Here is a 27,441-nt window from a genome sequence, read left to right as displayed (position 1 = left end):
GGGGGTGTGTTTTGGCCCTGCCCCTTCCCTACTTGCCCCGCCCACTGTGTACTTGTGGGTGTTAATATTACAGGTACATTGTACACAAATCTTGCTTTGAAATTCCACTAGACTTCAAAACAGACGAAAAAAGTTAAGACAAAACCATTGTTAATATTGCAGTCAGAATTAAGGATTTTACTTACAGTCTTCAATATAAAGCACACACAGAGTTCTTAAAACATCCTTTAAAACGTTTCAAAGCACTTCTCAAGAGAGGAGTCACAAGAGGAGTATACTCAAGTACTTTATAGCAAAGAGTCTGGGTGTCTTCAGTTTGCCCAGAATTGAATTGCTGAAATAGGCATACATGTAATTTAACCAGGATAGTACTGAAGTATGTGTTGGCAAACAGGAGGAAAGCCACACCAGAATCGACAACTGTGCATGTAATAACCTATGTGTGTGGATGGCTAACACTAATTATTGCAGTCAGTGGTATGTGGTTAAAGCTGTCTTTTCTATTTTGGCAACTTTGGCTCAGTTTCCTTGGAGCGTTAGATTAACTCAGCCATAGACAACCAATCAGAAACTGAAGAACTTGAATCAGAGGTTCAGTCAGACAGCCAATCAGTGACTGTGTTTACAATATAACTTTTGTCTCAGCCAATCAGTGACTGTGTTTACAATGTAACCTTCGTCTCAGACAGCCAACTCATAATTGAGTTTATATAGCACTACTAGGCAACTAGTCAAACTGTAAAACATCAGATAGGCAGCTAGTCAATGCATACATACTAACTGTCGTTTTGACCGCCAATCAATCACTGTACACATTGTAGAAGTTTCTATGTAACACTAGTCAGGCAGCTAATCAGTGAAGGTGTTTGTATTGTAGCCTTTGACTCAGCCAACGGACAATTGTACTCATGACATCACATAACCAATCAGTGACTGTAAGCATTAGTCAGACAGCCAATCAATGACCGTGTTCACGTTCCCCTTGGTTGCCCTGAGCATTTGGCGTATCTTCGTGGGATCCTTGAAAGGGAACAACTCCCTCAGCCCGTCAACGGCACTTTCGTCAATTTCAAACTCTTCTGGCTCTTCGTCCTCTGGCAAGGTCTCTGTGCCTCCCCCAAATCTCTCCAGCCCACCCTGGGCAATCCAGTCCTGCCTCTGGGCCTGCAGTTCCCTCTGCCGTGCCAGCTCCTTTTGCCTGTTCTTCTCCGCCTGCAAATTATAACGTGAGAATATTCAAGAACGTTTATCGGTAAACCAACGTTGGTGCAACGGCAGTACCCTACATTCACCTCTCAATTTTTCTACTTTTGTTATGATGCATGAAATCACACGTGTACACATTTGCAACCAATTCAGTTTCATTTTGGTAATACTTAAAAGGACTGAAACAGAATCAACAGTCACGGCAACATGTTCGGCAAGCACTAGGCAATTTCAAAAAGTGTTTCAAAAAGAGAAGATTTTCTTTGGTTGAAGACTCACATCAAGTGGTCCTGAAACCGATTACACAGAGCAACTTCTCATGTGATAACCGATTACTCATCACATTATCCACACCACGCTCTGGTCAGACCTACAACCAGGTCTCGGTTCCGGCCAGGAATCACATGGCCACAGCACATGCCTACTTTGGCAAACTGTGCTAAATGGCCTTTAGCCTTTAACATCCGTTCTTACCTGCTGACGAGCCTTGGTCTTCTTCTCAGCAAACTCCTGGTCTTCTCGCTGTCTCTTCTCCTCGGCCCACTGTTCCCGCTTACGCTAATGAATCAGAGCAGACAGTAACAATTTAACGATCAGCTTTTAAGACCAACATTATGTCAAGGAACATGTTGATTTAAGGCCCACAACACAATGACCATTTTGCTACGTGACTGATTCATCACAACATGTGAAATTCTTCCCTCTGGTAAGCTGTCAATTGGAAGAAACAGAATAATTCATATTGTACAAGATACCATACGAAGGCTCCACATGACATAACCTGTTAAGCAAGCAGTCTAATTAATTGAGGTGTCAAGACTTGTTCGGAGTTTTGCATGGTGACGTGGTGTACAAGGTAGTATTGTTTGTTGGCAGACTACAGGAAGGCAGGAAGCATCCCTTTTGAAAGACAGTATTTGCTCTGAGAAGAGCTGATGCCAAGAAAGGTCATGACATTTAGAACAGTGTCCTCCGTTTGTCTATAGGAAAGCTGGGATGTCCTCAGTCTGTTTTGACTCACAATGAGGTCGTATTTCTTCTCTTGCTGCTCTCTCTGCTGTTTCCGTCGAACTTCCTCTTCCGAGACTCTGGCTCCTCCTGCGGAAAATGACAAAGCAGCACCAGGTTCTTGAGAACAACACCTCGCACCTGGTTTCTGCCATTCGGGTGGCGAGGAAAAGGTCAACTTTATTTTTGACAGGTATTTTTTACAGATACGAAAAAAAGGTAAATGGGGGTGTGATCAGTGGACGGTGACTGTACTACATACCCACAGGAGTTGGTTTCATTGACACATGACCCAGTTTTCGTCTCTCTTTGTACGCTTCCAACTTCTCTAGTTCTGATGAGCGCTCTGGAAAATGAGATCAAAAATCTCGATAGAATTCACACGCAGAATGAAATCAACGAGTAAAGGGTGGAACGGAAAAGAATACTTATTTTTGCACAGCCTTGCAGTTTTCATTGGAGGGCACAGGGAATTATGGACGCACTTGGTGTTTCTAAAAGGCAGCTATTATTTTAATCAATCAAAAGCTTACGATTCAGTAACTTGTCACGCTTCTTGGGATCGGGCATCACACGGGTGTAACTTCCTTGGCTGAAGAGGACAGAAAAAACTTTCAATTACATGGGGAATGTTTCGGGGACATCAAAATTATCGGTCCTGCAGAGTAGAACTGAATGACCAAACTAAACTTACGATTGGTATGTTTCCTGCCTGTCCACATTGACTGAGGACTGGGTGTTTGCAAAACTCGCCTGGTTGCTGTCAGGGGAATTGAAAGTATGGTTGTCACTCCTGTTGCCATGGTAACTACTGACAGTATTTCTGCTCCCTCTCTGTGTTGTTGAATTGTTCAGGTCAGCACTGTCGTCCCACATCTTTGTGTTTTTGCCTTTTGACCTTGCTCCTGTTGTTTGACCGTTTTCTGCAGCAGTATATTTTCTGGAAGATTCAGACACGGTTCTAACCGTAGGTTTACATGGTTTAGGCCCAGGTTTAATTTTTGTCTTTTGGTCTCCTGAACTGAGGTCTGCTAGGGTCACCACCTTTGGCTTCGGAGGTGATCTAGATGTGCAGGTTTTTGACGGTGAAGAATTTGCATTTGCTAAGAAGTCTGACTTCTTGCCGGCGTCTCCAGACGATGCCGATGGTAGAATCCCTGATCTGTTTCCGCGGTCTCCAATTCTTGATGAGGCTTTGTTTCTGCTCTCAAACTGCGTGCGGGTCCTTGGGCCGACCGTATACGAACGGCTCATGACGAAATCTATCATACATGTACCACAACAATCCCTTCAACAACCGTACAATCAGGACAGAGGGGAAATTCCCAGGACATGCAATATTACAACATGCAAGACATGATACTGACAGAACGTACTTAGATTGGCGGAGTTCCCCCCCCCCCAGTTTTGTTTCCCGGTGATCGTGAACAGCGCCACCATCGGTGGACGGCCTGACAAAGTTCGAGCCCAGTCCTCATCAGTGCTTCAAATTTAGTGCGTACTCGACCACTTTGGCAAGGGTTTTTTTTTTTTGGGGGGGGGAGGCTTTCGCAGGGTGAGAGCACTCGTCAACCGCAAACTGATAAAGTGTCAATGGTTGAAGGGTCAACTGCGACCTATTTTCATGCAAATTGATGATTTCACCTCCCCTTTTCCCATTTTTTTTTTCGTTTATCTCGCTTTTACTATTCTTCCCCCTTTTCATTGTTCATTTTTTCCCGTAGGGGTACGGTGAGCGCCCCATTGCCCCCTTTGGCACCAATACCAGAACCAAGCACCCTTGATAAGTACCACTATGGTAGGTACAAGTGAACTTTCACAATTAACTTTGAGACTGAAAACTCGTGATAGGACTATGTTAAACATAAGGCTAAAAAACATTTAAATGATTATGCTTGAAATTTTAATACTCAGCACAACGGTGTTTTCAACTCATGTCTTTGTCATTCATGCCAAATACAGTATTATTACTATTGACATCGCTCGTACTATGGATGTTTGCTGTGATGAGCTGAAAGTAATTTTCCGTGTACCTCCGCTTTCTAAGTCAGGATTGACCTGTAGATCACCGTTGTTGAATGGGGAAACACCTCATAACTAGATTTATATCTTAGTTACCGATGGTATGCGTTTGGATTTTTGGCAGGAGCACCGAGGGAATGTCTCTTGAGTGACATTAGCCGGAATTCATCCCCAAAGTTGGTTGTTCAAACCACTCAGGCTGGCGGCGGCTATGTATTAGGGCGTGCGTCCGCATTTGCTTTCGTCAATCGCTCCAAGACCCCGGATATCCGGGGTCTATACGGGACCACAAGGGGAAAACAATGGGTACAGCGTAGGCCGCAGGGGGTCTCTGTCATGCTAGGTCCGGAATCACTGAGTAGACTAACATTGACCAAACTTGCCACTCAGAAAACACTACGTCAAGTCTAGCGGAATTTATCCCCTTTCAGCCTTACCCGGACTTGCGTCGAGAAATTACAGGAGGAAACGGACCTCAGAGCCGCTGTGCACTGGCTGGTTAATTAGTCAGTATGTCCGAGATAATTTTTGTCCGTCCAATCAACTTTGTATGCTCTTATCTTCAAAACCAGTCTTTTTTCTTTCTTTACTTTATCGTGAGGGACTTTACTTTCTGCCTCTTGTGGAAGTGTGGGCTTGTCATACTAGTTATGTCAAGCTTGGCCATGATTACGAACGACGGAGGAAAGGATCTTCAGGTCATATCTAGCACTCATCTCAGCGATCTCGTTCGTGCATTTGAGTACTGAACTGAGAGTAGTAGACCTGCTGAAATCGGGATACTCCAAAAGATGGGGGAATTGCAACTTTGCTAAAAGAAAGACAGTGGAGGCGCTCTTCGAAAAATATGGGAATAGCTGTCTTAATTATAGTTGAATTAGTTTGCATCAGTGGGATCACTGGGATTCGGTTCCATGGTTAAACTTTTGGGGCCAGGACTACTACGAAAGTGCATTGGAAGTTGTTGTTAGGGAGGTTCCCAGTAATGATGAGCAGACAGAGGGTCCGTGGGTTAATTGAGCCTAAGTGGATGGTGTTTAGTTTGACCCACGTCTTTTCCGCGTGCTGCGGATCACGCACGTATGATAACTGGTTCTGACGTGTCCTCATCGGGTCGATTATAATTTTGATCTGCCCACCCTGAATGAACATGCGATCGCTCACCCCTTCTGCAGAGAGATGTCTAAAATTTAAATAACCCCATTATTGTGCAATAAATACGTGTGAAATTTGAGGTGGATTGTCATTTTCCTTAGTGATCGATATACATGTACATGTAATTTAGTTGACAAAATCTTGAATGAACGCCAGAAAGGTGCAGAATTATATTAATGCAAGAACTACGGTGAAAGTAGTGGGGCCATCATGAACCATGAATGGACTAATTACGTTTCCTATTGCGTAAATATGTATCTTAATTACGATGTTTATTTTCCGACATGGGGAGGCCCTTCTCTGTTACTGTTGAAACTTCCAAGAACTGTCAAAGTTCATGCAAGGTGCAAGGTGCACTCAGTAAGCCCCTGGCTTCTGCGTGCGGCCGCGTGTTCGTATGCTAATGCATTTAAAATGCAAAGCAAGCCAGTGTGTTTCTGGTATTGGCCAATCGGATCACGCTCGTCTGGCGTGATCACCTTTTTTACATTTTGTGTGGTGACGTCACTGATCAGGCGAGCCGGTTTTTCCATCGCGTTGTGTGCCGCATGTGCGTGAGGTTTTCCTCTGAACAATGCGTGCGGTGACCTCTGAGTGCATGAGTCGCCGCCGACCCAAAAAGAAAACAATCCGTCATTTCACCGTATAAAAATGATGAAATCCAAGTGGAGTTGTCAAATAGGAAACAAGCTCGAGTGCGAAGAAGTGATTGGATCAAGTCAGCAGGCAAGTTGTAATTATAATAGCCTGTTTCTCCCACTTCTTACCGTGTATTGCAACCTGGAGCGGATCTTTCTGCACTCCGAGATACTAACTTTAAACTGAGGTATTCATTCTGTGCGCCTGGCAGCTAGCTGCATTGGTGTCGTGCCGTTTGTCGAAATAGAAGACATTGTTGACATTAGCTAGACCACCAAACTCAGACAGCTCACAGAAGATGGAGTTGAATCTTGCAGACAACGAGAGAATGTCGCACAGTCATTCCAATCACTCGATTCTGAGCGTAATGAAGGGATTCATCGACGCCGTTAACGAGATGGATGAGACGGTACTGATCCCCAGCCGGCTCATGGACATGCAGGCCGAGCCCAAGACGCTTGCTCTCCAGCAGAACGCCGCGTCCAGCACCAAGAGTCAAGACATGGCTGTCATCCCAGCCAGCTGTGCCCAGGACTCTGTCAGCCTTCACGCCTGCTACGCCATGCTGAAAGCCGTCAAGTCCGAGTTGGTCCGTGGCCCAATTCCCGAGGAGGACCGGTTGGCAGCCGACGACGACGACGACAAGGAGAACATCGGGACTGACAAAAACCGGAGTTTGGAGGAGGCCACGGCACGGGCATTCAGGGAACATTTAATCGGGTTGTTCAGTATTCTTCAGCAGCTCACCAATGTCAGCAAAAAACTGACCACCAAATACCAAGAAGAACTGGGCGACTACCAGTCATGCTTCAAACCCAAGTCATCGTCGTCACTTTTGATTTGAATGAAAAGACTATTTCTTGAACAACTTCGCAGAACATTGTGCAATGAGACTTTGACTTGAGGAATTTTCTATCTCAATATCTGACTGTATTTTTAGGACATGTCACTCACTTTTTGAACTTATGGACCATTCAGCCTTTGTACAGAACTTAGCAAATGTCGGGAACAGTTTACTAAACTACCAGCTTTTTGATAGTTTGTTTGAAAGGTCAACATGTTAAACAAAATACCCAGTCAAATTTATCGCAAAGTAAAAACTACTGTCAATGTTTCTGTTAGAAAGAGTTTATCAGAAGGAGACCCAAGTTAAAATGTTATTTTTGTAGGGGTTAAGTATTGAATGTTTTGGAATCATTTTGAATGAACAGTCGAGTGAATGCGCTTGGTGATGAATTTCTGTTGAAAATTTTCATTCGGAGACATGCACAATACACCACGTTTCTTGGAGGACTTAAATTAAGTGGTTAACCTTAAATTTTGCTCTTAAAATGATGCTCTTTGTGAGTGCTAAATCGCCAAATTTTAAATTATTCCGTATGCTATTCATACAGTGAAACTCTTTCTGTAGTGAAAAATAGAAATATTCCTGACTTGCGCTGCCAGGAATATGACACTATGGTAGTGAAGACGGATATTCGAGAACTAATTTGTTCGTTTTTTCCCCTTCATTTCCTCTCGGTGTTTGCTGGATGACATTGAATTGTCCCGTATATTTTATCACAATGAACAAAAACGCACAAAATTTAAGTTTGTGAGTGTAAGTAGTGCTTTCGTTATAGTTAATGACGGTTACTATTAAGCTGGGTGTTTTACCCTTTGTTTTGTACAAAATAAAAAAGACATTGATCATTGTATCTGGAATTGCTGTACTGACTGACAAAATTTACTCCAGGAAATTTAGTTTTACAAACTTGCGTTTTGATTGTCGCAACTTAGGTTGCAAAGCAGTTTTGAAGTTAACGGTCCAACGGCCAAGCGATGTTGACAAATGCCCCTCCATTGAAGACCTCTCAACTTTCTTTGGGAAGTATTGATTGGGAAAACGTTATTTATAAGCGGGTTGTTTGGCGGAGTATTTGTACCGGCTGCTACGACAACTCTGAACAAGTGGGGGGGGGATGGCAATGGTCAGTCTTTACCGACCGCGCTGTCGCTTTTTTTTTCTTCTAGACTGATGGAAAAATCGTGTCGCTAACTTTAACAGTAATAACAGTAAGCGTTCCCTACCCGTTATTCTGTTTGTTCTTAACCTAAAAGAAAAAAATGGAGAAAAAAGATTCGGTTCTCAGAGTTCATCAACTATGTAATTGATTTTTTTTAAAATTTGTGATGGAAATATTACACACTAAAAGCAGCCCTCCACAATAATTATAAACTTCGTCCAGCCACACCTAAACAACTACCGGTGTCATTCCACTCAACGTCGTTGTCAGAAAACGCAAATTCCATTGTCCATCGTGTAACAAGGTAAAGAATTCCATTGTTAACTTGTGGTGTGCAAAGGCCACGGTCATGGACAAAGGTTCCTCCAATCGCGGCTCAGGGCTGTTTGACGTCATCTGCTGGACATCTTGTACAGGTTTTTGCTCCCGCGAGAGCAGTGACAAAGACAAAGCAAAGTTGTAACCACCATCGATTCGTTTTATACTACATGTAGTACACTACATGCAGAATGCGGACGCAGAAACCTTTTGCGGTTTATTCATATTATGTCCTTTCTTGAAATGAAACCTTTACACCTTTTGTTATAATCCTATTATTTGTTGACCCGTACAAAATATCGAACCAATTCTTTTCACATCAAGTAGTAGTGGCAATTGAGTTTGCTTAAAGCATAGAGCAAGGGCCCCAAACAAAGCCTTGGAGGACTAATATATACACGTACGCAGTTTGACCTTGTAGATGGATAATATGCCAACAAAATACACCTACAACACAACAACTTATTTTCGTTCTTTTCCCCGGAACCAGGTGTGGTTGATCAAAAAATTTCCCGGACCTCAAGTCAGTTTGTTCCCACAAAAATGCTTGCAAATCAAACCCTGGTAAGATTACAGGTCAGTAGCTAACCGGACGTGGTGTTCAGGGGGAAATTCCCTGACTCAACTTCAGGGAATGACTGCACGTCCTGCAGTGAACACCGCAAAATGTAGCACATCTATGGTTCTGCGTCCTCTTGCTCAAAGCGACAATAAATGAATGCATTTCAAATAACGTCGATGTGTATTTATAGTGCGCAAATATCCGCCAGTAGTGGTGCTGCAGACGTTTCTCATCGTTTTGCATGATGCTGGAAACAATAATTTTTAGGAAACTAAAAAGCCTCCTGGTAAGTGAATAGTGGACCAATTCACGTGTTTATTTCGATTGACATTAATAAGCGAGGATACTTGATCAATATAAATGACAAGTACATGTATGTATTTCCAAAATTCCGGAAATTAAAACCAACGAAAAAAAAAGGTACTCATAATCCAAAATTAATGTATTCATAATCCTGTCTCAAAATTCTCCATGGTTCCACAGCTGGAGTAAAAGTAAAGCTCAACGAAATTTGAATCTCCCAGTTTGAAATTGGGTTGGGAAGTGCGAGGCGTTGCCATTTTCAAATGAATTTGCTATCCTCCTTTTTTGTCTCCAACGCAACTTTCCAAACATTTCATGTCAGACCATGTCTAGACGTCGAGCGACCTCGCTAGTGCAAACAACATTCACTTGTCTCGTGGAGGACGTTGTTACGTAACTCTCCAAGCAACAAAGCCTTGCTCCGTCTGGCCGGGCGATGATGTTGGCCTTGGCGGAGTGTATGATTATTTGGTCTGCCTGATCACGTCTGTCCACGGCCTGTTACCATGCAGTTATTGTAGCAGTATTCGCCAGAAGCATGCCTGGCCGCGCAAATTCCAAGGGACCAGGCCAGAGACCTGGAAATAATCTTTGCAGAAAAGTGGCGGGACAGCTCCCCAGACAACAGATATTTTACGCATAGCACCAAGAATTCATAAATATACAATCCATTTCCTTCTTATATGGCACGAACCTCTGAACACAGATATTATGACAAACACCATATTTTTTCACTGCATAAAACAACTCGAGTTTACTAAATTCCCAAACCGAGTTTTTAAAAAAAATCGTTTTTAAAAACATCTTATTGCACAATATATTGAAGAGTTCTGGAAGAAAAGCATACATGTTCAGAGTGACCATGTAAACCGCATAAAATAAATTCCCAAACAAACTGAAGTCGATACCGAATGTTAAACTTTAAAAACACGCAAAGTAAAGTTAGACTTTTCATAGAACTTCAAATCAATTTCTTGGCAGGAATAAAACTCTACGAAAGCATGGGGAATCCTCCATGACGAACGTGAAGGAATAATATAAAGAGTTCACAGTGGAATCGTCGGCCTATTTATCATCTCAGAGAGTAAACAATTCCTGATACTAGGAATGAACTATTTTGTTTATAACTAGAAGTTGCATCCATGCACACTGCAGTGAGGGAGGGTCGTCAGTACTGTTCCATGTAGGTTTACGAACTGAATATAACACAGCATCTTGCTTCAACAATACTCATTAAAGGTACACTGTACACAGATGTTTCAATTCTTCTTAAACAAATTATATGGAAGCCAACCATTAATTTTTATGGAGGGATTGAATTATTCCTCAATTCATAATGAATTACAAGGGCTACCTGTTTACAGAGTGAAGTTGCAGAAGTTTTTGAAATCCTTGTTAAGCATAACAGATTCCGATAAGACAGTGAACTGCAACGCCATACTATACTTGCGAAGCTTATATCTTCATAAAGATTACATATTTAAGTACTGAATTACCCACCCAAAGAAAACATCTGCTGTCAGTATTTCAGATTTTTCTAAAAAATTTTTTCTGCTTCCCCAAAATGAAGAAATTGGCTACACAACTTTTCAAGTTCTTCATCACAACAGTCTCCATAAAGAGACAAGGTGGGTTAAAAAAAGGTAACCTGCCGTTTGATTCATATGCTTGAACTTTCCAAAGATTAGCACCAATGGAGCAAGGAAACGGTGGATAGATGCCATGGAAACCACACACGAGGGAAAAACTTCAGCCCTCTATTGTGCATTATAAGAACTGTTACCGATGAACGAGCAGAAATAATTGTACAGTGAGTGCTGTAGGCTCCGGAGCTGCCATTTTGATCATGCAATTATTCAAGGCCATGCTGTACAACTGGAACTGATGTGAACATGTACTTCTATGAAAGAGATAAATTGTCTTCAAAACCGGCTTGGTGAAGGTACCTGCTATTCACCTGCAAGAGAACGCCAACAGCACATGTAGCAAATTTCTGCACTGTGAAATCAGCCTGAGGTCCTGGGACGGGGCCCATTCTGAACATCGGCAAGGGATTGCGCTCTGGTTGTTTTTTCGTGCTAAAAAAACTGACACTGTCTCCCTCGGCATCACAGCTGCAGGACGTTGCTGAAGCTGAGCTCGTGGGGCAGGGCCGAGCGGCGGGGGTAGAAGGTGTGGTTTAGGGAGTAGGAGTTGAGGTTGCCCAGGCAGGACATGTAGATGTCAGCAAAGCGACACAGGCGGGAGGTGAAATAGGATGGATTGTGGAAAGTGCGGAAGATGCTGCCAAACTGCGGGTTGAATAACGTCTTGGTTGTTTTCCTAAGAGGTGAAATAAACCATTTTTACAAAATTTCCAAAGTTTGAATTTCAATTTGGAAATTTCTCAATTTCAATTTCACTGCTAGCACTTCCTCGAAAACTCCTAAAATTCGGCCACTAAAACAAATTGAGTTCTTTTGTGACAAAACTCTGTTGTGGAGACAAAGTAAATCTTTTCACAGACACATTTCATTGAAAGTACGATAAGAATCTTGCATAATTGCATTACTTCTCTCAAGACCAAGTGGGATTCAAGGTTTGTTAGCACTTTTCACAAATGTTGAAAGCAGCAAGCATGTAGAGGTGTGGAACAGGTATGCCTACCTGTAGAGCTGCGCTGGATATCAGGATATTCATATATCTGTTGATCATACTTTTGTTGAAAAAATAACAATTCTTAACTAAGCAAAAGCAATTTCTCATTTGCATGTGAATTTGGGGTGATAGTCATAAAATTTAGAAGCCATCGTTACGGTAGTGATTATAATGTGCAGTTGTGTGCGTTAATAGAACTGCTTCTGTTCATGTGTTGTTCACATAAAATCTACCATCCGGTAGATGAATGAATATTTGAATATTTGATCAAATAGATGGTTGAATATTTGACTCAGCCCCATCTACCTGACTTGGTTCCTTTCTCTCAGCCATTCCTGTACCACTGCCTGGCAACCAGGGTCTGTGTGAACCTGCAACAAAACGAGCGGCACAAAGGAATGAAAATGAAATCTCACATAAATACAACCACTCTTGTTGCATGCAAATCCTCCTGATACAACACACACCAGCCCCCCTGTTGAGATTATTCAAGTTATTGGAAACAGGCTGGGCTGATAGTTCCCCTGTCCTCATTGGGATAAACTCTTCAAAGCTCGTGAACTTGATTTGGTGTTACATTTTTGGCTAAAACTGTGTCTAAACACTTACAAAGTTACAATCAAATTTGCTGTCTGAGCAACTGGGTTGCAACATATTGCTTATGACCTCTCACCTGTGAAGAGTCAGCCATCTTTATGACCTTAGGGAAGGTAAATGAGGGCGGAAGTAATGGCATATCTCAATTTCCAGCAATGTTTCACAGAAATTGAGTCTATTTGCCCCAAATGTATTTTGTGATGTCTGGAAACTGTGCGTTTTGTCACCGAGATTATTCATCCTAGCTTGTACCTGGTGTTTCTGAATGAGCTCTTGAAGCAGAACCAGCCACGTCACTGCCTGCTTGAATGGGACCGAGTTGCAGATGGCTATTTCATCCTGTAAACGAACACCACAGAAATTGACGGTGCATTGTGAAAGACATACTGCATGTACAAATCACAGAGACTCATTAACATTAACTGGACACGTCTGTGCACATGTCCTTTGATCTCTAGACTCTCTCCACTGAGGCACTTAATGAATCTGTTTCATTCATATACTTCAAAGCATTGCCTAAAACCTGCCAGAAGGCTCCAACAACTCCCTCCACAGCAAACAAAAACAATTTAACAACCAACAAGTCCATAAGAAACCAATGGGCAAGGGTAAAAAAACGAGATATTCGACAGCATACCTATTTTAAAAGAAATAATTACAAAAATAAGCAGTTACATATACATGTATGTCAAAAGAGAAACAAAAAACAACATGCTAGCTAAATGTGAAAAATAATGATAAAGTGGACAAAGGGAAATGATGCCTTCTTGAAGACAGCATCACGTAAAACTTGTCGGAGACTTGCTGACAGCATTCCTAATTCTTCCAATACAAACAGGAAGCCCTGAAGGACACATTGACATTTTACAAATGAAAATGCAGCACGAGAGAGAAAGAAATCTACATTTCTTAGGAATTCTTACAAAAGGACAAGCTGTTAAAGAGACATCTTCATACAACTTTCACTTCACAGTGATCGAGCACTTTCTACCATTCTGTGGGCTGTAAAGTTAGTTCCTCATGTAAAAAGAAAAAGAAGTAGGAGATTCCCAGTCTCTGAGATGATAGAATCCCGTAACAGAATAGCCTGTTGGTGGCTAGCCAAGGACTCAGAATCTATTTGCAGGATTTAATGCCCCTTTTCACAAATAATGCTCTTGAGTCTTCAGTAATTTTATAGATGCCTTCTGATCACTGGTACTTAAATCAAGACAGGAATAGACTGGGAGATGATAAAATCAAATTAAAATTCTCAAAGCTGATTTAAAATAAAACAACATGGAAGAAATGAACATCCACAACATATGACTGTAAATCTGCAATACATCTGAAGACAATCATATGTCAAGACATAATTCTCTGAAGGAGTTGGTGAACATTGCATAATTACTATTCTTTTTATGTATATCAAAAGGAAATGATTTTTCCCCCCAACAAATTGCAAATTAAGCCCCCTGGCAGCTGCAGCATTCTGTTCTTGAAAAGGAAGACTGAAAGTGGCGTGATGTGTGCTAAAGTTTGTTCACCCCAGCCTTGCAGCCTAAGCCTGCCTTTAAATCAACACATGGATATGCACACGGCAGGTAAGCCTAAAACTATATATCTTAAGTCTTTGTCCATTCTACCTTCAGTATTAAAATCTGGGAAGCGGTACTTTGTGCACTGGTATCTGAAAAAGTCTATCAAAATTCTACAACACTTGGGAAGGCATTTCCTTTTGATAATGGTCAAAATTACAGCAAGTTTGGGCAAGCTAGCTCCCACTTTCATGTCTCTAGTGAGACCAAAACTCAGCATATAATGCATATAATTTATGCATTGGTAAAACATAATTTCAACATTTGATTAAATTATTTTTGTATATCACAGGAAGGCCTAGAATTAAATATGTGCCAAGCAATCATGGCAATACTACAATACTGGACAATTTAAAAAAAAAAAAGTAAAAAAGGGGGAGGGGCAAAGTGTGGGGTGATTTATCCAGCAAAGTTTGTTCACCTGAGAAGTTCCGTGACCTTTTAAGAACAGCTCAGGAAAAAAAATGAATATTCATATGTGAATCAGGAGGAGCAGTCTGGTATGTGGAATCTACCACTATTTGATAAGGGGATGTGACATTTAAATGGGATAGCATCAATGTCTCTTGTTGCCAGATATTATAGTGTAAGAAAAAATGACCGCCTTAATTAACATGCTCCTGGTTCATGTCATCAAATTCCTACTTTATTCCTTTGTTTATTCGTGGTGCAGCAAGAACTGTTTGCTGTGGCGATGATGCGCTTTCAACCACTGCCAAAAATGGAATCTTCCAGCAGGAGTTCATTGATAGCTTCTCGGATGGTTGGGAGATGGCGTGATGTTTTGTCAACCTTGTACCAGGGGCATTTACCACAACCTGCCACTCATATCAGCACCACTACAGGCAATAAGATCTTTGGTGGAAAGAGGAGGCAAATTTAGGCGTATGTACATGTACTGTATGTGTTGTGTTGTGACTAACAGCATTAGATCAGAACGATCTCTTGTCAAGGGCACCAAATTACATGTACATGTATTCTCTATGATCTGTTACCATTTTATGCTGTGTTAATGTAAAAAATATACATTATTAAAGTTGTCTTTTATGAAGTACCGATGAAATCTATATTTTTATTTGAATGAACAATTAAAGCACAGTCTATTCAGGGAGCTATTTGAGAAGATTATAGGCCTGCATTAATAGTAAGATAAATGAAAGCTCACAATAATTATACAGAATAAGGTGAAACGTTTCAAAATTTGCCAGAAAGTGAGTGCTTAGTCAGTTGTAAGAATGTGTTTGGTGACTGGTAGTCATGAAATGATTTTAAAGACAAGGTCCACTTGGAAGTGACATATATTCAAGAGAAAGTTGACGATAATTGATTGGTTCGTGCAGAGATTCCTAACAGCAGAGGTGCAATGTTAATACAGACTTGTATTGGTTCCATGTGGATCAAATACTTGTTTTCCATTAGTTGTCCAAGATTTTGCAACACAGCTGGCAAATACACTATTCTCTTGCACAGGAGACTATTTATGGAACAGCCCCATGGATACCTGCCTTCTCTGTGACCAATAAAAAAGCAGGCTGGTTTACCAAGCCCTGGCCCCATCCAACCGTGGAGAGCTAGTCAACGGAAATAAAAGCTGGTGTTTCCGCCGTGTCCACAGGCTTTAGATATTGCTTTCTGTCATGCGAGCACATTTTTGATGGAGGGACTCCACAGCAGTGCTTGTACAACTTCAATATTGAAATGAAACTGGCACAAAATCCGTGCCTGTTGCTCTTAGAAATGGAAACAAAGAGACCTTGATTCCATCCTGATCCGACAGCCAACAATACATTTCCAAATCTTGGCATACAAATCTGTCTTTCTACGTGCAAGAAAAAAAAATTCATCGATTGTGTTCAGAAAAAAACTTGGACGCTTTACTAGTTGCAAATGTCCTAATGCTGAATAGGGCTCTGGAGAAAATGTCAACACCTGAAGGCTCTGCTGACCAGTAGACACACCTTGTGAATGTATCCAACACAATATTTCTGCATTGAAGACACATGGGGTACAATGCCAAGCGCTGAAATTTCTGGGGCTAGATGAACTGCCCCCCCATGACTAGGGCGGGTTTAAAACTAGAATATTTTTAAGGTTGTTTTAAAGACAATGGTTTATGATGACTGAAGGCTTAGGCCTTCAGATTCAGTAGCCGACTAAGTGGGCAGAGGGTTAATATAGAACCGAAGTCTGGAAATAGAGAAAATATGTACATGCTTTTCCAACCAGATACTGAAAGCTAGCTGCTTATTAAATTTGTACACTGTAACCTCAGATTTAGGTTGTTCTGAGACCCCCTTGACCCACAACCCCCTCAATCCACAACCCCCTCGACCCACAACCCCCTCGACCCACAACCCCCTCAATCCACAACCCCCTCGACCCACAACCCCCTCGACCCACAACACCCTCAATCCACAACCCCCTCGACCCACAACCCCCTTGACCCACAACCCCCTTGACCCACAACCCCCTCGACCCACAACCCCCTTGACCCACAACCCCCTCAATCCCTCCACTGACAACTTCACTTATGCCCATGTAATACTTGCTGCTGATCACAAATGGGATCACGTCCGAAAACGGGACTCTTCCCACAGGTACTCGCGCATCTATTTCTGTGTGGAGAATATAATTACCTTACGGTCAGGTGTTTTTTATCTAGGAGGGTTAGGGGTAATTATCATATATGGGCGTGGTTAACTGCAAGCTTGATCAATTTGGGGGAAATTTATTCAGTAAAGAAAATAAGGTTCGAAGGTAAATGTCGGGCTTTACTTTCCTATTATAAAAACATCTTCCAACCAACTATTCCCCAAAAAATCATAACTGCATTTACGTAGATTTGAATGCATGCCTTGCCGCTTATAAGTCAAGTACATGCTCTTGTAACTTAACTACTGTGCAACTTCGCTGAGAAAGCAATTTTGTATTTTATACTTAAAAGTTCCTCCATGCATCCCACTTTCGATAACTGCCCCTACCTTCCTATGAAAAATACCCATGTGCATCAGTGCAGATACGCAAATTTTATAATAATCACTCCTAATCCGCCTCCTAAATGCCAAGCAGCCTCCATTCTTATTTGGGCCACGACCAGACTGGCCTGATTGGTCATCCGTGCATTCACCAGTACATTAACAACGCATGAGTTGCATGCATACAAGTGTAGCTGTGCCCCGCGTGCATGCATCACTTTTTTAATACCGTTGATGTTCTCAAACTGGGGAAATGATGCATAACACAGGTCCTAGTGGTCTCTGTTTGATAAAAGCACATATTCCGTGAGTTCAGGCACCCGTTCATCTGTGTTTTGCGGGATTTGAATGAAAGGCAAGGGAGTCATGGGGTCGAGGGGGTTTTCGAACCCCTCAGATTTAAGGTCATGGTGAGGTTGGATATTTATAGTAGCCCTGGGAAAAGAATCATCTTTCAAACAACGCAACCTACTGTTTCCTAGCCTACCTTCCTGCCAGGTTATTCGCAGATCTACTTAACATACTAATCCACAAGCCAGACACGGAAAGGAGAGCTGATGAGGGGCCAGCGGATATTTGCTACCCTTTTAGAGAGCACTGACTCTCTTATATAACACACGTTGGAATCCTTTCAAACAATGGTTGGGGTACGGATTCTTGATGAATAATTACAATACTGTCAAATATGGAGGGTCTTTCATCACACACAAAAATCGGAAATTCTCCAATCCACATTATGACACAAACAGGTGTTACCTACAAAACAGCTTTGCATATCTGCTCAGAGCTGCCCAGAGACATATCTCCATCCGGTCTGTTATAACCAGCATGGTGTTGACCATAAATCATGCATGTACGAACTGTCTGGTACCGGCCTCCACAAAATCGGTTTGAAATATTGATCAATTAAGTCACATGAGAAGTTTATGGGAACTTTCATGATTGTTTTTAAACTTCAAAACTAGTATTCAGGTTCATCAGTTTACACACAACAGAAAGTGACATGAGAATCTGACTTCACGTCGAAGGTTATGTACAGAAAATTATCCATAAACTGCAGATATTGTCATGACCTAGAGTAACTTCACGATGTTGTCACTGTCAGCATCAATCTTAACATACATATATATGTGTGCATTCCCCTCAGTGACACAATAACTTACTGATGGCTGGACGAGGACAGCTGCCTCTTGGGAAGCTTGCTTATTATCACTGTAGGGGTACATGTGTGGCTTAAACTACATTATCAAACATGCTCATGGGAATCGGCAATGATGTCATTATTATCAAAAGTGCCACTGTTCCTACTGTTACATTTGGCAAGGTCCAAACATTTGGATACAGTGCTGAGGAACCTGTCCATCATCACCATGGTTCTGATTAAGAAAGATTATGCCCCGTATTAACAATGTCTCAATGCAACCATGGAGCCGTAGGAGGAAGGAACAGATCTATTCCTTCCTCCATGATGCAACAGGACAAGGCTCGGTTTTAATTATTTACATCTCTTCTCTCTCATTCTCACGGCTTGAAATTCATGGTTTAAGAAAATAAATATATTCAAACATATTTCAAAGTTAATTATAAAAGTTACAATGACCTGTAAATCACCTCCTATTTTAACGTTTCACGTTTTGTCGTACAAAAAAAAAACCATGGCAGGCGGTGACAAGTTTTGTAAACAACACGACCAAAACATAATTTTACAAATTCAAAGAGCGTGAATTCTTTTAATGTGATACGCATACAGCATGAATGGTAGAGGGCACTAACAGCAAGGTCTATGCCTGTCTGCTTGTTGACAACATACATGTACTAACCACATGTTTATCATACAATGCCTTAATACCACGGCATGTTTTACCCTTCACTCCTACAGCAAAGCATGCCCAGCCAAACAAAACCAATGGCAGGTTACTTCTGTGACAAGCTTTATAATGGGCCAAGGGTGGTGGCGGTCGGGGTTTTCCCTTCAGAGCTTTTCTTGGAAAGGGGTGATGGAAGCATGAAAAATGTCTCAGCAATAAAACTTGAGATTTAGGGGTTGTGTACTTAATAGCAAAAGGAAAATAAATCAATGATTACTGTGCCATGTTTTGGAGTGAGAGAAACTTGACTCAGTCTGCATGATGCTATGCCGGTGCTGAGTTCTTGATAAACTGAAAACGCACTTATACAAATTGTTTTTTTTTTTACAAATCTGTGCATCTTTTCTTTCATAGCTTTGTAAGACATATGACATTGCCTGGCAGATAAGAAGGCTTTACAATTATTGCTTACTGCAACATCTCTGGAATGAAAGAAATAACTCTAACAATAACATGCTGTTTGCAAATTGATTACTAAATCGTTGTAAGTTTGCATTGTATGTTTAGCGGATTGTTACAATATCTATAGGGATTATTTGTGATCGGTGTCCAAACTTTCTTCCTGGTTTGATCCTAAAATAGAGTGGCATGATGGAATTAGTGTCTGCTATCAGACATCATAACTGATGATAAGACTTAATCCTCGGATAAAAACAGGTACAGTTCTCTGACTTGGAGTTCATCATGTTTCTCTAACATTGTTGATTTCCTACCTTTGTGTCACTCGTAAAACAGAACTAAATGAGCATTTTCACAAACGTGTTATCAGAAACTTCACAGTGTGTTCTTTTCAAAATGGTTCACATTGATATAAGTACTACCCCCCCGTGTGAGAATGATCATGTTGAAATTGGAGGAATGAGAATGAATTAGGCACACTCAAAATAGAGGAACGCAATAAAAACATGTCCAGAGACCAGTCACTTGTCGTAATCAAGGCCACTTATTTTCATAAGTGATTATCCTGATTTGGTGAAAATAAATGAAATTCAACACAGTTGGCATTATCACTCATGCCTTGGGCACGAGTATCACGCCATTGTTCGGATGAAAGCAAAACTACCCCTGAAACAGTGAATTCCATGTGGAATGGATTTATTGTTAGCACACTGCTGAAGTTTGGTCAACATGTTTTGAACTGGATTTTCCCACATCTGAAAAGATTTTTCCAACTTCAACAATCACCTTTCCACGTACACTGTACTTAGAAACTGATAAGTTTTCAGGGAAATTTTACAAAGTGATAGGAAACGCTTCCGTCCTTAAAATGTCAACAGATAAAATAACACTTGGACAATCAAGTTTATATATTCAATTAATGTTTCCCAAGCTATAAGTAGAAACTTGGAAACCTTGAATTTGATTCAGTGTTATCCAATGCCATAATTTCATTTGCTGCCCAAAATCTTTCGGCTGGAAGGGGAGGGACATTATAGTGGTGTGATTTCTAAGGAACAATGCAAACTATTAATCAGTTGTGCACTGAAGATAAATAGATAGCACTCTTGCCTATTACTGGGAGGTGGAAGAGACCAGAAAAAAGTTACGACAGTTCAAGTGCAGAGTAAACAGCTACCAAAGTTTGGCCAAACATTGCACAGACAATAAATGTCCCACGCATGCCACAGAATGGTGCATGGCAAGTGAAGGACAGGATTTAATGTTTAACTTAGAATTTATGCACAATGGCAACCCAGACATTGAAAGTCACATGTACGAACATGTTTCTTTCAATTGACACAAGACTGCTTTGACTAAAGAATGTGACACAGTTGACAGTTTCAAATTTGTCGTTTAAATACTTGTTGTAGTTAGGCACTTTATTATTATTTTTTTTGGGGGGGGGAAGGCCCAATTAGGTGCAGTTGTACAATTTTTGTTCAAAGGACTTCGTCAAATGTTGAATAAATTTGTGTAATGAAGTAATTTCTGTTGCTGATAAACCCAAAGGTTTGGAGGGCACTCTTGGGGGTGGAAAAATAATCATCCATTTCCAAAGACTAGATTTAAAAAGAAATAAATGCATATTGCTAGCTAAAAAGGAGGCTGGAAGGGGGAAATGGAGCCAGAAAGAATCTGGTGGTGCCACCTTAAACCCATTTCCAACGTCTGTTCCCTGTGGGTATATGGGTAACGGGTTGAGGGGGAGTTAAACACCCCTGGCCTGACATCATACGTTATCAGCTGACCAGCTCTCCTCCCTACAGTCCAGCTGACTCAGACCTCTAACCTGTCATGCTTTCCCCCTTCCCTGATTCTCTAACTGGCCACTTCCCTCCCATTCAGATGCCTCAACAACAGGAAATCTCATCAGAGCGATTGCCTACTGACGCCAACTTCTACTGCGTCTTGCCTTGCACACTGCGTCATTCCGATACCCACAGCTTTTGAGGTGGGTGTCGGAATCTGGTCATGAGGGGGAAGAGCATTGTTTGTGAGGGATTTCAGAAACCCAGTCTGTTTCATATCTGAGAGTGAGATCAAATTGTTTAACACAAATACAAATCCATCTTTATCTGAAATTAGCACAAGGCTATGTGAATTATACGTTTTCTAATGCTTCCTTAAAACTATGATGCAAATGGCCGACCATTTCAGGCAGTTTTTGCCGAGGATGGTCGGTGTAACATGACACAGTACCTGACTGGTATTTCGATAGACTTTCATTACCTGTGCTCTCTCTGACTAACTTGCATGTCATATTTGCAGAGGAACAAACTTGAATGTGAAGGCACACCCCTTATCCACTCCAATACAATATTAACTGCCTTTCTGTACACTTCCATCAATGCAAGATATGGGCCCACATGGAGGGACTGGGCAGGTGATATACAAAATGCAGGTGGTTGATCAGTTTAGCCAAAAGGAATTAATCTATTTGATGGAGATCACGACAGAAATGCCCTTCAATTTACTGGTACCTCTTTAAATGATCCATCAACTGAACCAACTTGTATGACAAAGTTCGGCTATGCGTCACCATAGAAATAACACGTGAATAACCCTCATGTCACGGACATGGATTTTTAAAGCACAAGGAAATTACAGACAACGCTAGAAGTCTTCCTTACTTTCACTGTAACTCTTTGTGTATCATTTAAAAGTATTCCAGAACCACAAAAAATCACCATTCTGCAGGAAACCAAGGAACGTTCTTTCCACTTGACACTTTAGAGGGGCATCAACTCTCATGTCAAGTATAGAGGGGCGTCAACTCTCATGTCAAGTATTATTGGCTGGGCTCTCCTTTCCTTAATTCTACAAAATCCTTAAAAACCTCTCAGTGGATTTGGAAAGACTGTGTCACAGTGAATAAAAGGATTGAAAAGCCCTTGTTAGTTTCATTTTGTTTTTCAAATCCATTCACTTCAATTCGACCTCAGCGGCTACTCAAAAAATGTACAAAACGTTCAAACAGAAATTGGTAGTATAAGCTCCCAAACATATGCCAACCTGTAGGTGTGTGCGGCATGTATGGAACATCATGACCACGTAAAGCAAGCCATCTCTTGAACCCACACACACAACTAATCTGTACTAAATTTCAAACTACAGCTACCAAAACTTGAGACAGATTTACTCACGTCAAGTTCAGGGATGACACCCCCCGTCCTCCATCCATTCTTCAGACAAGGGTCAACGAGGTCACTGTAGACGTGGTCGCCGAAATACAGTACCGTGGACGGATCCCACTGAGTTAATTCTTTAAACTGTTCCATATTTCCCTGCAGACAGAGAAATTGGATTCAGTTAAGCCAATGCCATGATTTTATTGTAATCGTGATGCGATATTCTTCCACGTGGACGTGTTGCTTGAAGTCAAAGTGGGCTACTAACTAACTTCGAGTTTTTTGGCTCACAAAAGGTGGAATTGTACGCCCCTTGGTAAGCTGCTCACAGACATAAGTTTTGCCATTTTTAGAAACTAACACGGCCTACCCACAAAGATGTCAATATTTTGATAACTCAAGGGCTTCAGAAGAAATCCATATGAGGGGCTGAATGCCCAAATTTCTGTTGCAGGCAAGCTCCACAAATAATTGGCATAGCAGAATCTGAAGATAAAATGTCAATACAATCGAAGCTTTGGAAGCTTTTCTCTCACAGGGGTAGAGCCTCCCCTCTTAAGCTATTGGAACCAAATGGAGTCCTCAACTTCTTCAAAAGAAAGAATATTTATCCACAAGCAATGCTAACAAATTATCCCACTCTGACATTTTCTGACACACCAGTCTCCCCAGAGGGCGCTGTAGCAGATTTCTGCTGACCCCACCCTCGCACTCCATGTATCCTCACCTGAAGGTAGATTTTGCCTTTCCTCAATTTAGTGACACGGGCCCATGACGGCATGCCAGTCTTTCGGTAGATGAAGCGAAAAGGTCTGCCATGGTTGGGAAGAGACAGTAACAATTTGGAGGCGGAAAAGCTCTTTGAAATCTGCATCTCTAGAAAGCAGATGCTTTTTCAAATTAATTTACTCGTTAGCAGCTAAAAAGAAAGCTAGCAAGGATATCTTGAGGTAAAGTAAGTCTGTGTTGTGGATACGATTGTTTCAAACAAGAAAACGCATTAAAGAATAAAAGGTCTGCTCTCAACTAAGTGTGCGTATGCTTGGTTGTGACAGTCAAACAAGTTGGGAGAGGTTACCTTGTCGTGTCATGGAAGAAGAGAGGCTTCCGTGCTTGCGTGATGATAACATCAAACAGATCGATCCAGTCGGGACCTAGTAAGAACTTCATGCCTTCATCTCTGTGGGTGGGTGATGGGAAAAAAATCAAGACTGTCAATTTCAGCTCATTCCTGTCATTTCTTAAACTTCACTGGAATCGCTACTGACTTGATGCAAGCCTAACCAATATGATGAGATCCAAAAATGTGTGCAATGTTCTGGAGCCACTTTGCTTTAACCAGGTGAGCAGCCACAAGGTCAGGGAAAAAAGGCTTACAGGTTACTTGAGGGATGCAGATTCTCAAAAGCTCCAGCGAGAACTGGTCAACTTACACAAAGTTGAACTGGCTGTTTGTCATCAGAAAGAGCTGCTTTCCTGCATCGTGTAATGTCTTGATGTACTCTGGAATTCCAGTCCCTGTCTCCAAATACTTTCCTGAAATGGAACAATTTTGAAATATTCTGTGTTATACAGAAATTATCAATTGAGAAATGCTTTAAAAGGTATCTCATTTAATCAAATTCATGATCGCGTAATTGGCCTTTACTAACATTTTTAACAATACAATTTCCCTAATTTTTTAATTACACAAAGAGCATTTTCACTGTTTTATGCAAGTCACAACCAGGACTGCGGGGTGAATCTTTTAATCTGGAGCAAACGCAGGGTTCGATTAAAATATATCTTTATAAATGTGTTACTCACCAACGTTCCCGACGACTTTTTTGTGCATAATTCCTGAGGTGTGGACCTCTTTGACGGCATTCTACAATTGGTAAGTACAGAAATGGGGTTGGGCTGTAATTTTTGCTTCAAAAAATGTCTGAACATAATCAATGAAATGTAGACAACAGACGTCATGATACATACTCAAGTGAATATTTAATTCTCAGTCACTCCGACAAAAATACCTGCCAACCAGTTACCTAACAGCAATGGAAAAGCTTTGCGCTCAACAGTAGATATGATCATTTACTTACGTGAATATCCGTGAATAGGTACTCAGGATCATAATCTATCTCGTTTTCTGTCAAAAACTGCCGAGAGAAAAAAATTAGAAAGAAAATTCTGTTTACATTTAAGACCTTGCATCAACAAGAAATAAATCAACAAAATCTTCAACTTCCTTCTAAGACAACATTGTGTCCGCGACAATCGGCGATCACATGCCCAACTCCAACAAGGTTGCAAAGGCACAAAGTTTGTTTTATGATTATCACAGGATAATATCTTGACTCCGATGATCTAGATAGGGGTGGAGGGGGTGAAGGAAGAGCGCCCCCTGGTGTTGACTCACCTCGGCTACGTTGGCCAGCAGGGCCATCTCTGGTATTGCAAAAAGATCCATCAGCTGTTTGATTGGGTGACTCTGCAATAAAAAAAGGCAGATTGGGGTTAGCAAATTTGCAAGACAGACGGGTATCTCAAAGAAAAGTTGGCTTTGAGCTGTTGTTGAAATGATGAATTATTCCTAATGGGGTCTTGATAGGCAAGTATTTATCAACAGCTGGTGTTACACAGGGGCGTGGCTAACAGCAAAAAGATGGAGGATGTCATGAGAATGCTCACCATAGGCCCCTGTGTCAGCAAACTCTCGGGGATGTGAGTTCCTCGGTAACTCGCACTCACTTCCTCATCGCTGACTGGCTGTTTGCCCCTATGATCAACAAAACAATGCATCACATTTGTAACACTATTGCATACAATTGCTAGTACGTGAGGAACAGGCCATGTCCAAATCAGGCATTTCAAAGCTATGACTTTGGCTTCTTACACTAGCACACGATGGTGAACGGTGTCGGTCACTTCACCCTTAACCACTTTGCCCTATCACCACATCACCCCACTTCAACTTGGCCCCACCGAAATCATTCATTTTTTTTCTTTCAGTTTAACAGAGGCATATGCAACAAATAAAAATGCCGACCGCTTGAGCCAAGTCAGAGGTTCCGCTTCAGATGACGTGCCAAGGCAAAGGTTTATTTTCGACCCCGGGTTGCATGTCTTTATTCACCAGAATCAAATAATCGTCAGAGATGAAGCAGAGATCGTGCGGTTTTCTGTTCTTTTTGCAGTAAAATTACCTGGATTGTTGAATTCAAAAATGATGTACAATTCGCCAATAATTTACCTGTAAACTGTCCCCAACTGGATGTGTTGAAATGCATCAATCTTCATTAGGTAACCCTAGGCAACAAAAGAAACCAAAGCAATAGAAATTTTTGCCAAAAAGTCAGTGTGCTGACTTGCAATCAATATCAAAATTTGACAAAAAGAAGTTCAGAACCCCAAATCATTCAAACTAAAATGACACAACATAACTTGGCTTTTAGTGAAAAGGAAGCATTTTGGTCATCTGTGAAAAGCCATCCAAAAGTTGATAAGCTGCTTGACGCAGTCATAAAGACTACCTTTCTGGTGTCGAAGTGTAACCCTCTTATGGCAAAGTGTGGTGAGTACTCCATATTTGCTATTCCTGAGGGAAACTGGAGGAGCCAAAAAAAACAGAGAAACAACAATACACATATGAAAATGAAATACCAGAAAAACGTTATGAATGATACGCAGTTTACAAGGCAACAAAGGAGTATAGTATGAATGCATTCAAAATCATACCAACCATTTTTCTCTCCACTAGGTTTTCAACTGCCTGGTTATAGATGAGGTAATGTAGGTGGTCAGTGTAGCAAGCCAGGGTGTAGTCATAGTCAAAACCATACACTTCAATGTCTGACAGGTCAACTTCATTGTTGGCAAAGACGGTCTTGGGCTCCACGTTGATGCAGTGATTTGTGGCTGCAAGAGGACGATCATTGACAAAGGCCTCAGACACAACAGGTTAATAGAAAGACTGTGTAGCGAAAATGACCAACATAAATTTATTTCAGGCCATGTTTAGAGTAAATAGTTGATGAGAATTGGAACAGGGCAAATTCTCGGATACTGATGATACACAAAATCCAACTGATCCAGTGATTTCCCTGAAAAATACTAAGTGAAGACATCACATTCACAATATCTTTCAATGGGAAAAATATTGTTGACTATAGCTAAGCAAATATGAAACAAGTGCAAAAATATTATCATGGATAAAAAGTGGTAAAATTAGGCCAGATGAAATATTATGAAGTTCACTGAAGTTCCAAACAGACCCAACCAAGCCTCTTTGATATGCTGTGTCAGTGCCTCAAAACAATGCCAACAGACAACCAAGGAAAATCAGTGTCCTAGAAAACTCATCTCAAATCAATATTTGATCGAGATGTAAGTATGTTGACTGGAATCACAAATTTCAAACACTTTGTCATCATTTTGTAAAGACTTTGCGAAAAATGATGTAAAGTGTGTAGGACACACCATGACATACTGATACAGTGGCTCAAAGAAATTTGCAAAATTAGCGTGCGTACAGAAGTGTCATTAGGCCTATCCTGAACCCTTCCGCTTTGTGATAGCTACAATAGGCTGATGGCAAAATTGACAAATTATGCAATACAACAGTCAGTTTGCTCAAAGACTGCGCGGATTAATCGATTGCGCCCAACAGCACTATTGATTCAAGACGTCAACAAATATAAAAACATGATTCAGATGAAAAGTTCACACAGCAGACCCTACCAAATTGTTCACAGTAGGCTTTCGTTGTGTTATACTCATTCCATAGTTCTGAATCTGTGATTACTTTCCCTACAGCGTCATCCGTTACAGATGTACACAGCTGTCGCATATGCCTTTGCCCAAGAGCGCAAGAAAATCTCCGTAAATGCCTTGTTGAGGCGATGCAAAATCTGCGCCTTGTGAAATGCTTCAAGACAGCCGCCATTTTGCCTGGTATTTAAGTTAAAAAGTCCAACAGAGGGCGGTATTTCAATTTCATGTAAAAGTTTTTATTGGTGAA

At 41.2% G+C, this 27,441-nt stretch overlaps 3 protein-coding genes across 3 annotated transcripts; 1 reads left to right on the top strand and 2 right to left on the bottom strand.

Moving 5' to 3' along the window:
• Positions 1–147: 147 nt before the first annotated feature.
• LOC110977883 (uncharacterized) lies at positions 148–3,626 on the bottom strand. Its single transcript, XM_022232403.2, has 6 exons — positions 2,909–3,626; positions 2,748–2,806; positions 2,477–2,560; positions 2,228–2,304; positions 1,681–1,764; positions 148–1,212 (listed from the first exon to the last, which is right to left on the bottom strand). The coding sequence occupies exons 1-6, from the start codon at positions 3,481–3,483 to the stop codon at positions 943–945; spliced, it is 1,149 nt and encodes a 382-aa protein (XP_022088095.2). The 5' UTR covers positions 3,484–3,626; the 3' UTR covers positions 148–942.
• A 2,335-nt stretch (positions 3,627–5,961) lies between these two features.
• Positions 5,962–7,734, top strand: LOC110977928 (mid1-interacting protein 1A-like). The gene has a single exon (XM_022232464.2). It carries the CDS (start codon positions 6,329–6,331, stop codon positions 6,872–6,874), a length of 546 nt encoding a protein of 181 aa, XP_022088156.2. The 5' UTR covers positions 5,962–6,328; the 3' UTR covers positions 6,875–7,734.
• A 775-nt stretch (positions 7,735–8,509) lies between these two features.
• LOC110977915 (5'-nucleotidase domain-containing protein 3-like) lies at positions 8,510–27,374 on the bottom strand. Its single transcript, XM_022232447.2, has 15 exons — positions 27,162–27,374; positions 26,164–26,339; positions 25,955–26,029; positions 25,675–25,730; positions 25,113–25,200; positions 24,841–24,912; positions 24,524–24,580; positions 24,249–24,309; positions 23,876–23,978; positions 23,521–23,622; positions 23,170–23,254; positions 22,458–22,598; positions 12,706–12,792; positions 12,163–12,227; positions 8,510–11,541 (listed from the first exon to the last, which is right to left on the bottom strand). The coding sequence occupies exons 1-15, from the start codon at positions 27,364–27,366 to the stop codon at positions 11,328–11,330; spliced, it is 1,587 nt and encodes a 528-aa protein (XP_022088139.1). The 5' UTR covers positions 27,367–27,374; the 3' UTR covers positions 8,510–11,327.
• Between the last annotated feature and the right edge of the window lie 67 nt (positions 27,375–27,441).

This window comes from Acanthaster planci, linkage group LG14, assembly GCF_054643075.1.
Source record: "Acanthaster planci isolate LZ-2023a linkage group LG14, COTS_SCS, whole genome shotgun sequence".
NCBI classification, from domain to species: Eukaryota; Metazoa; Echinodermata; class Asteroidea; order Valvatida; family Acanthasteridae; genus Acanthaster; species Acanthaster planci.
Note: the sequence above shows the minus strand (reverse complement) of the source record. Positions and strands in the feature narration are given on the sequence as shown.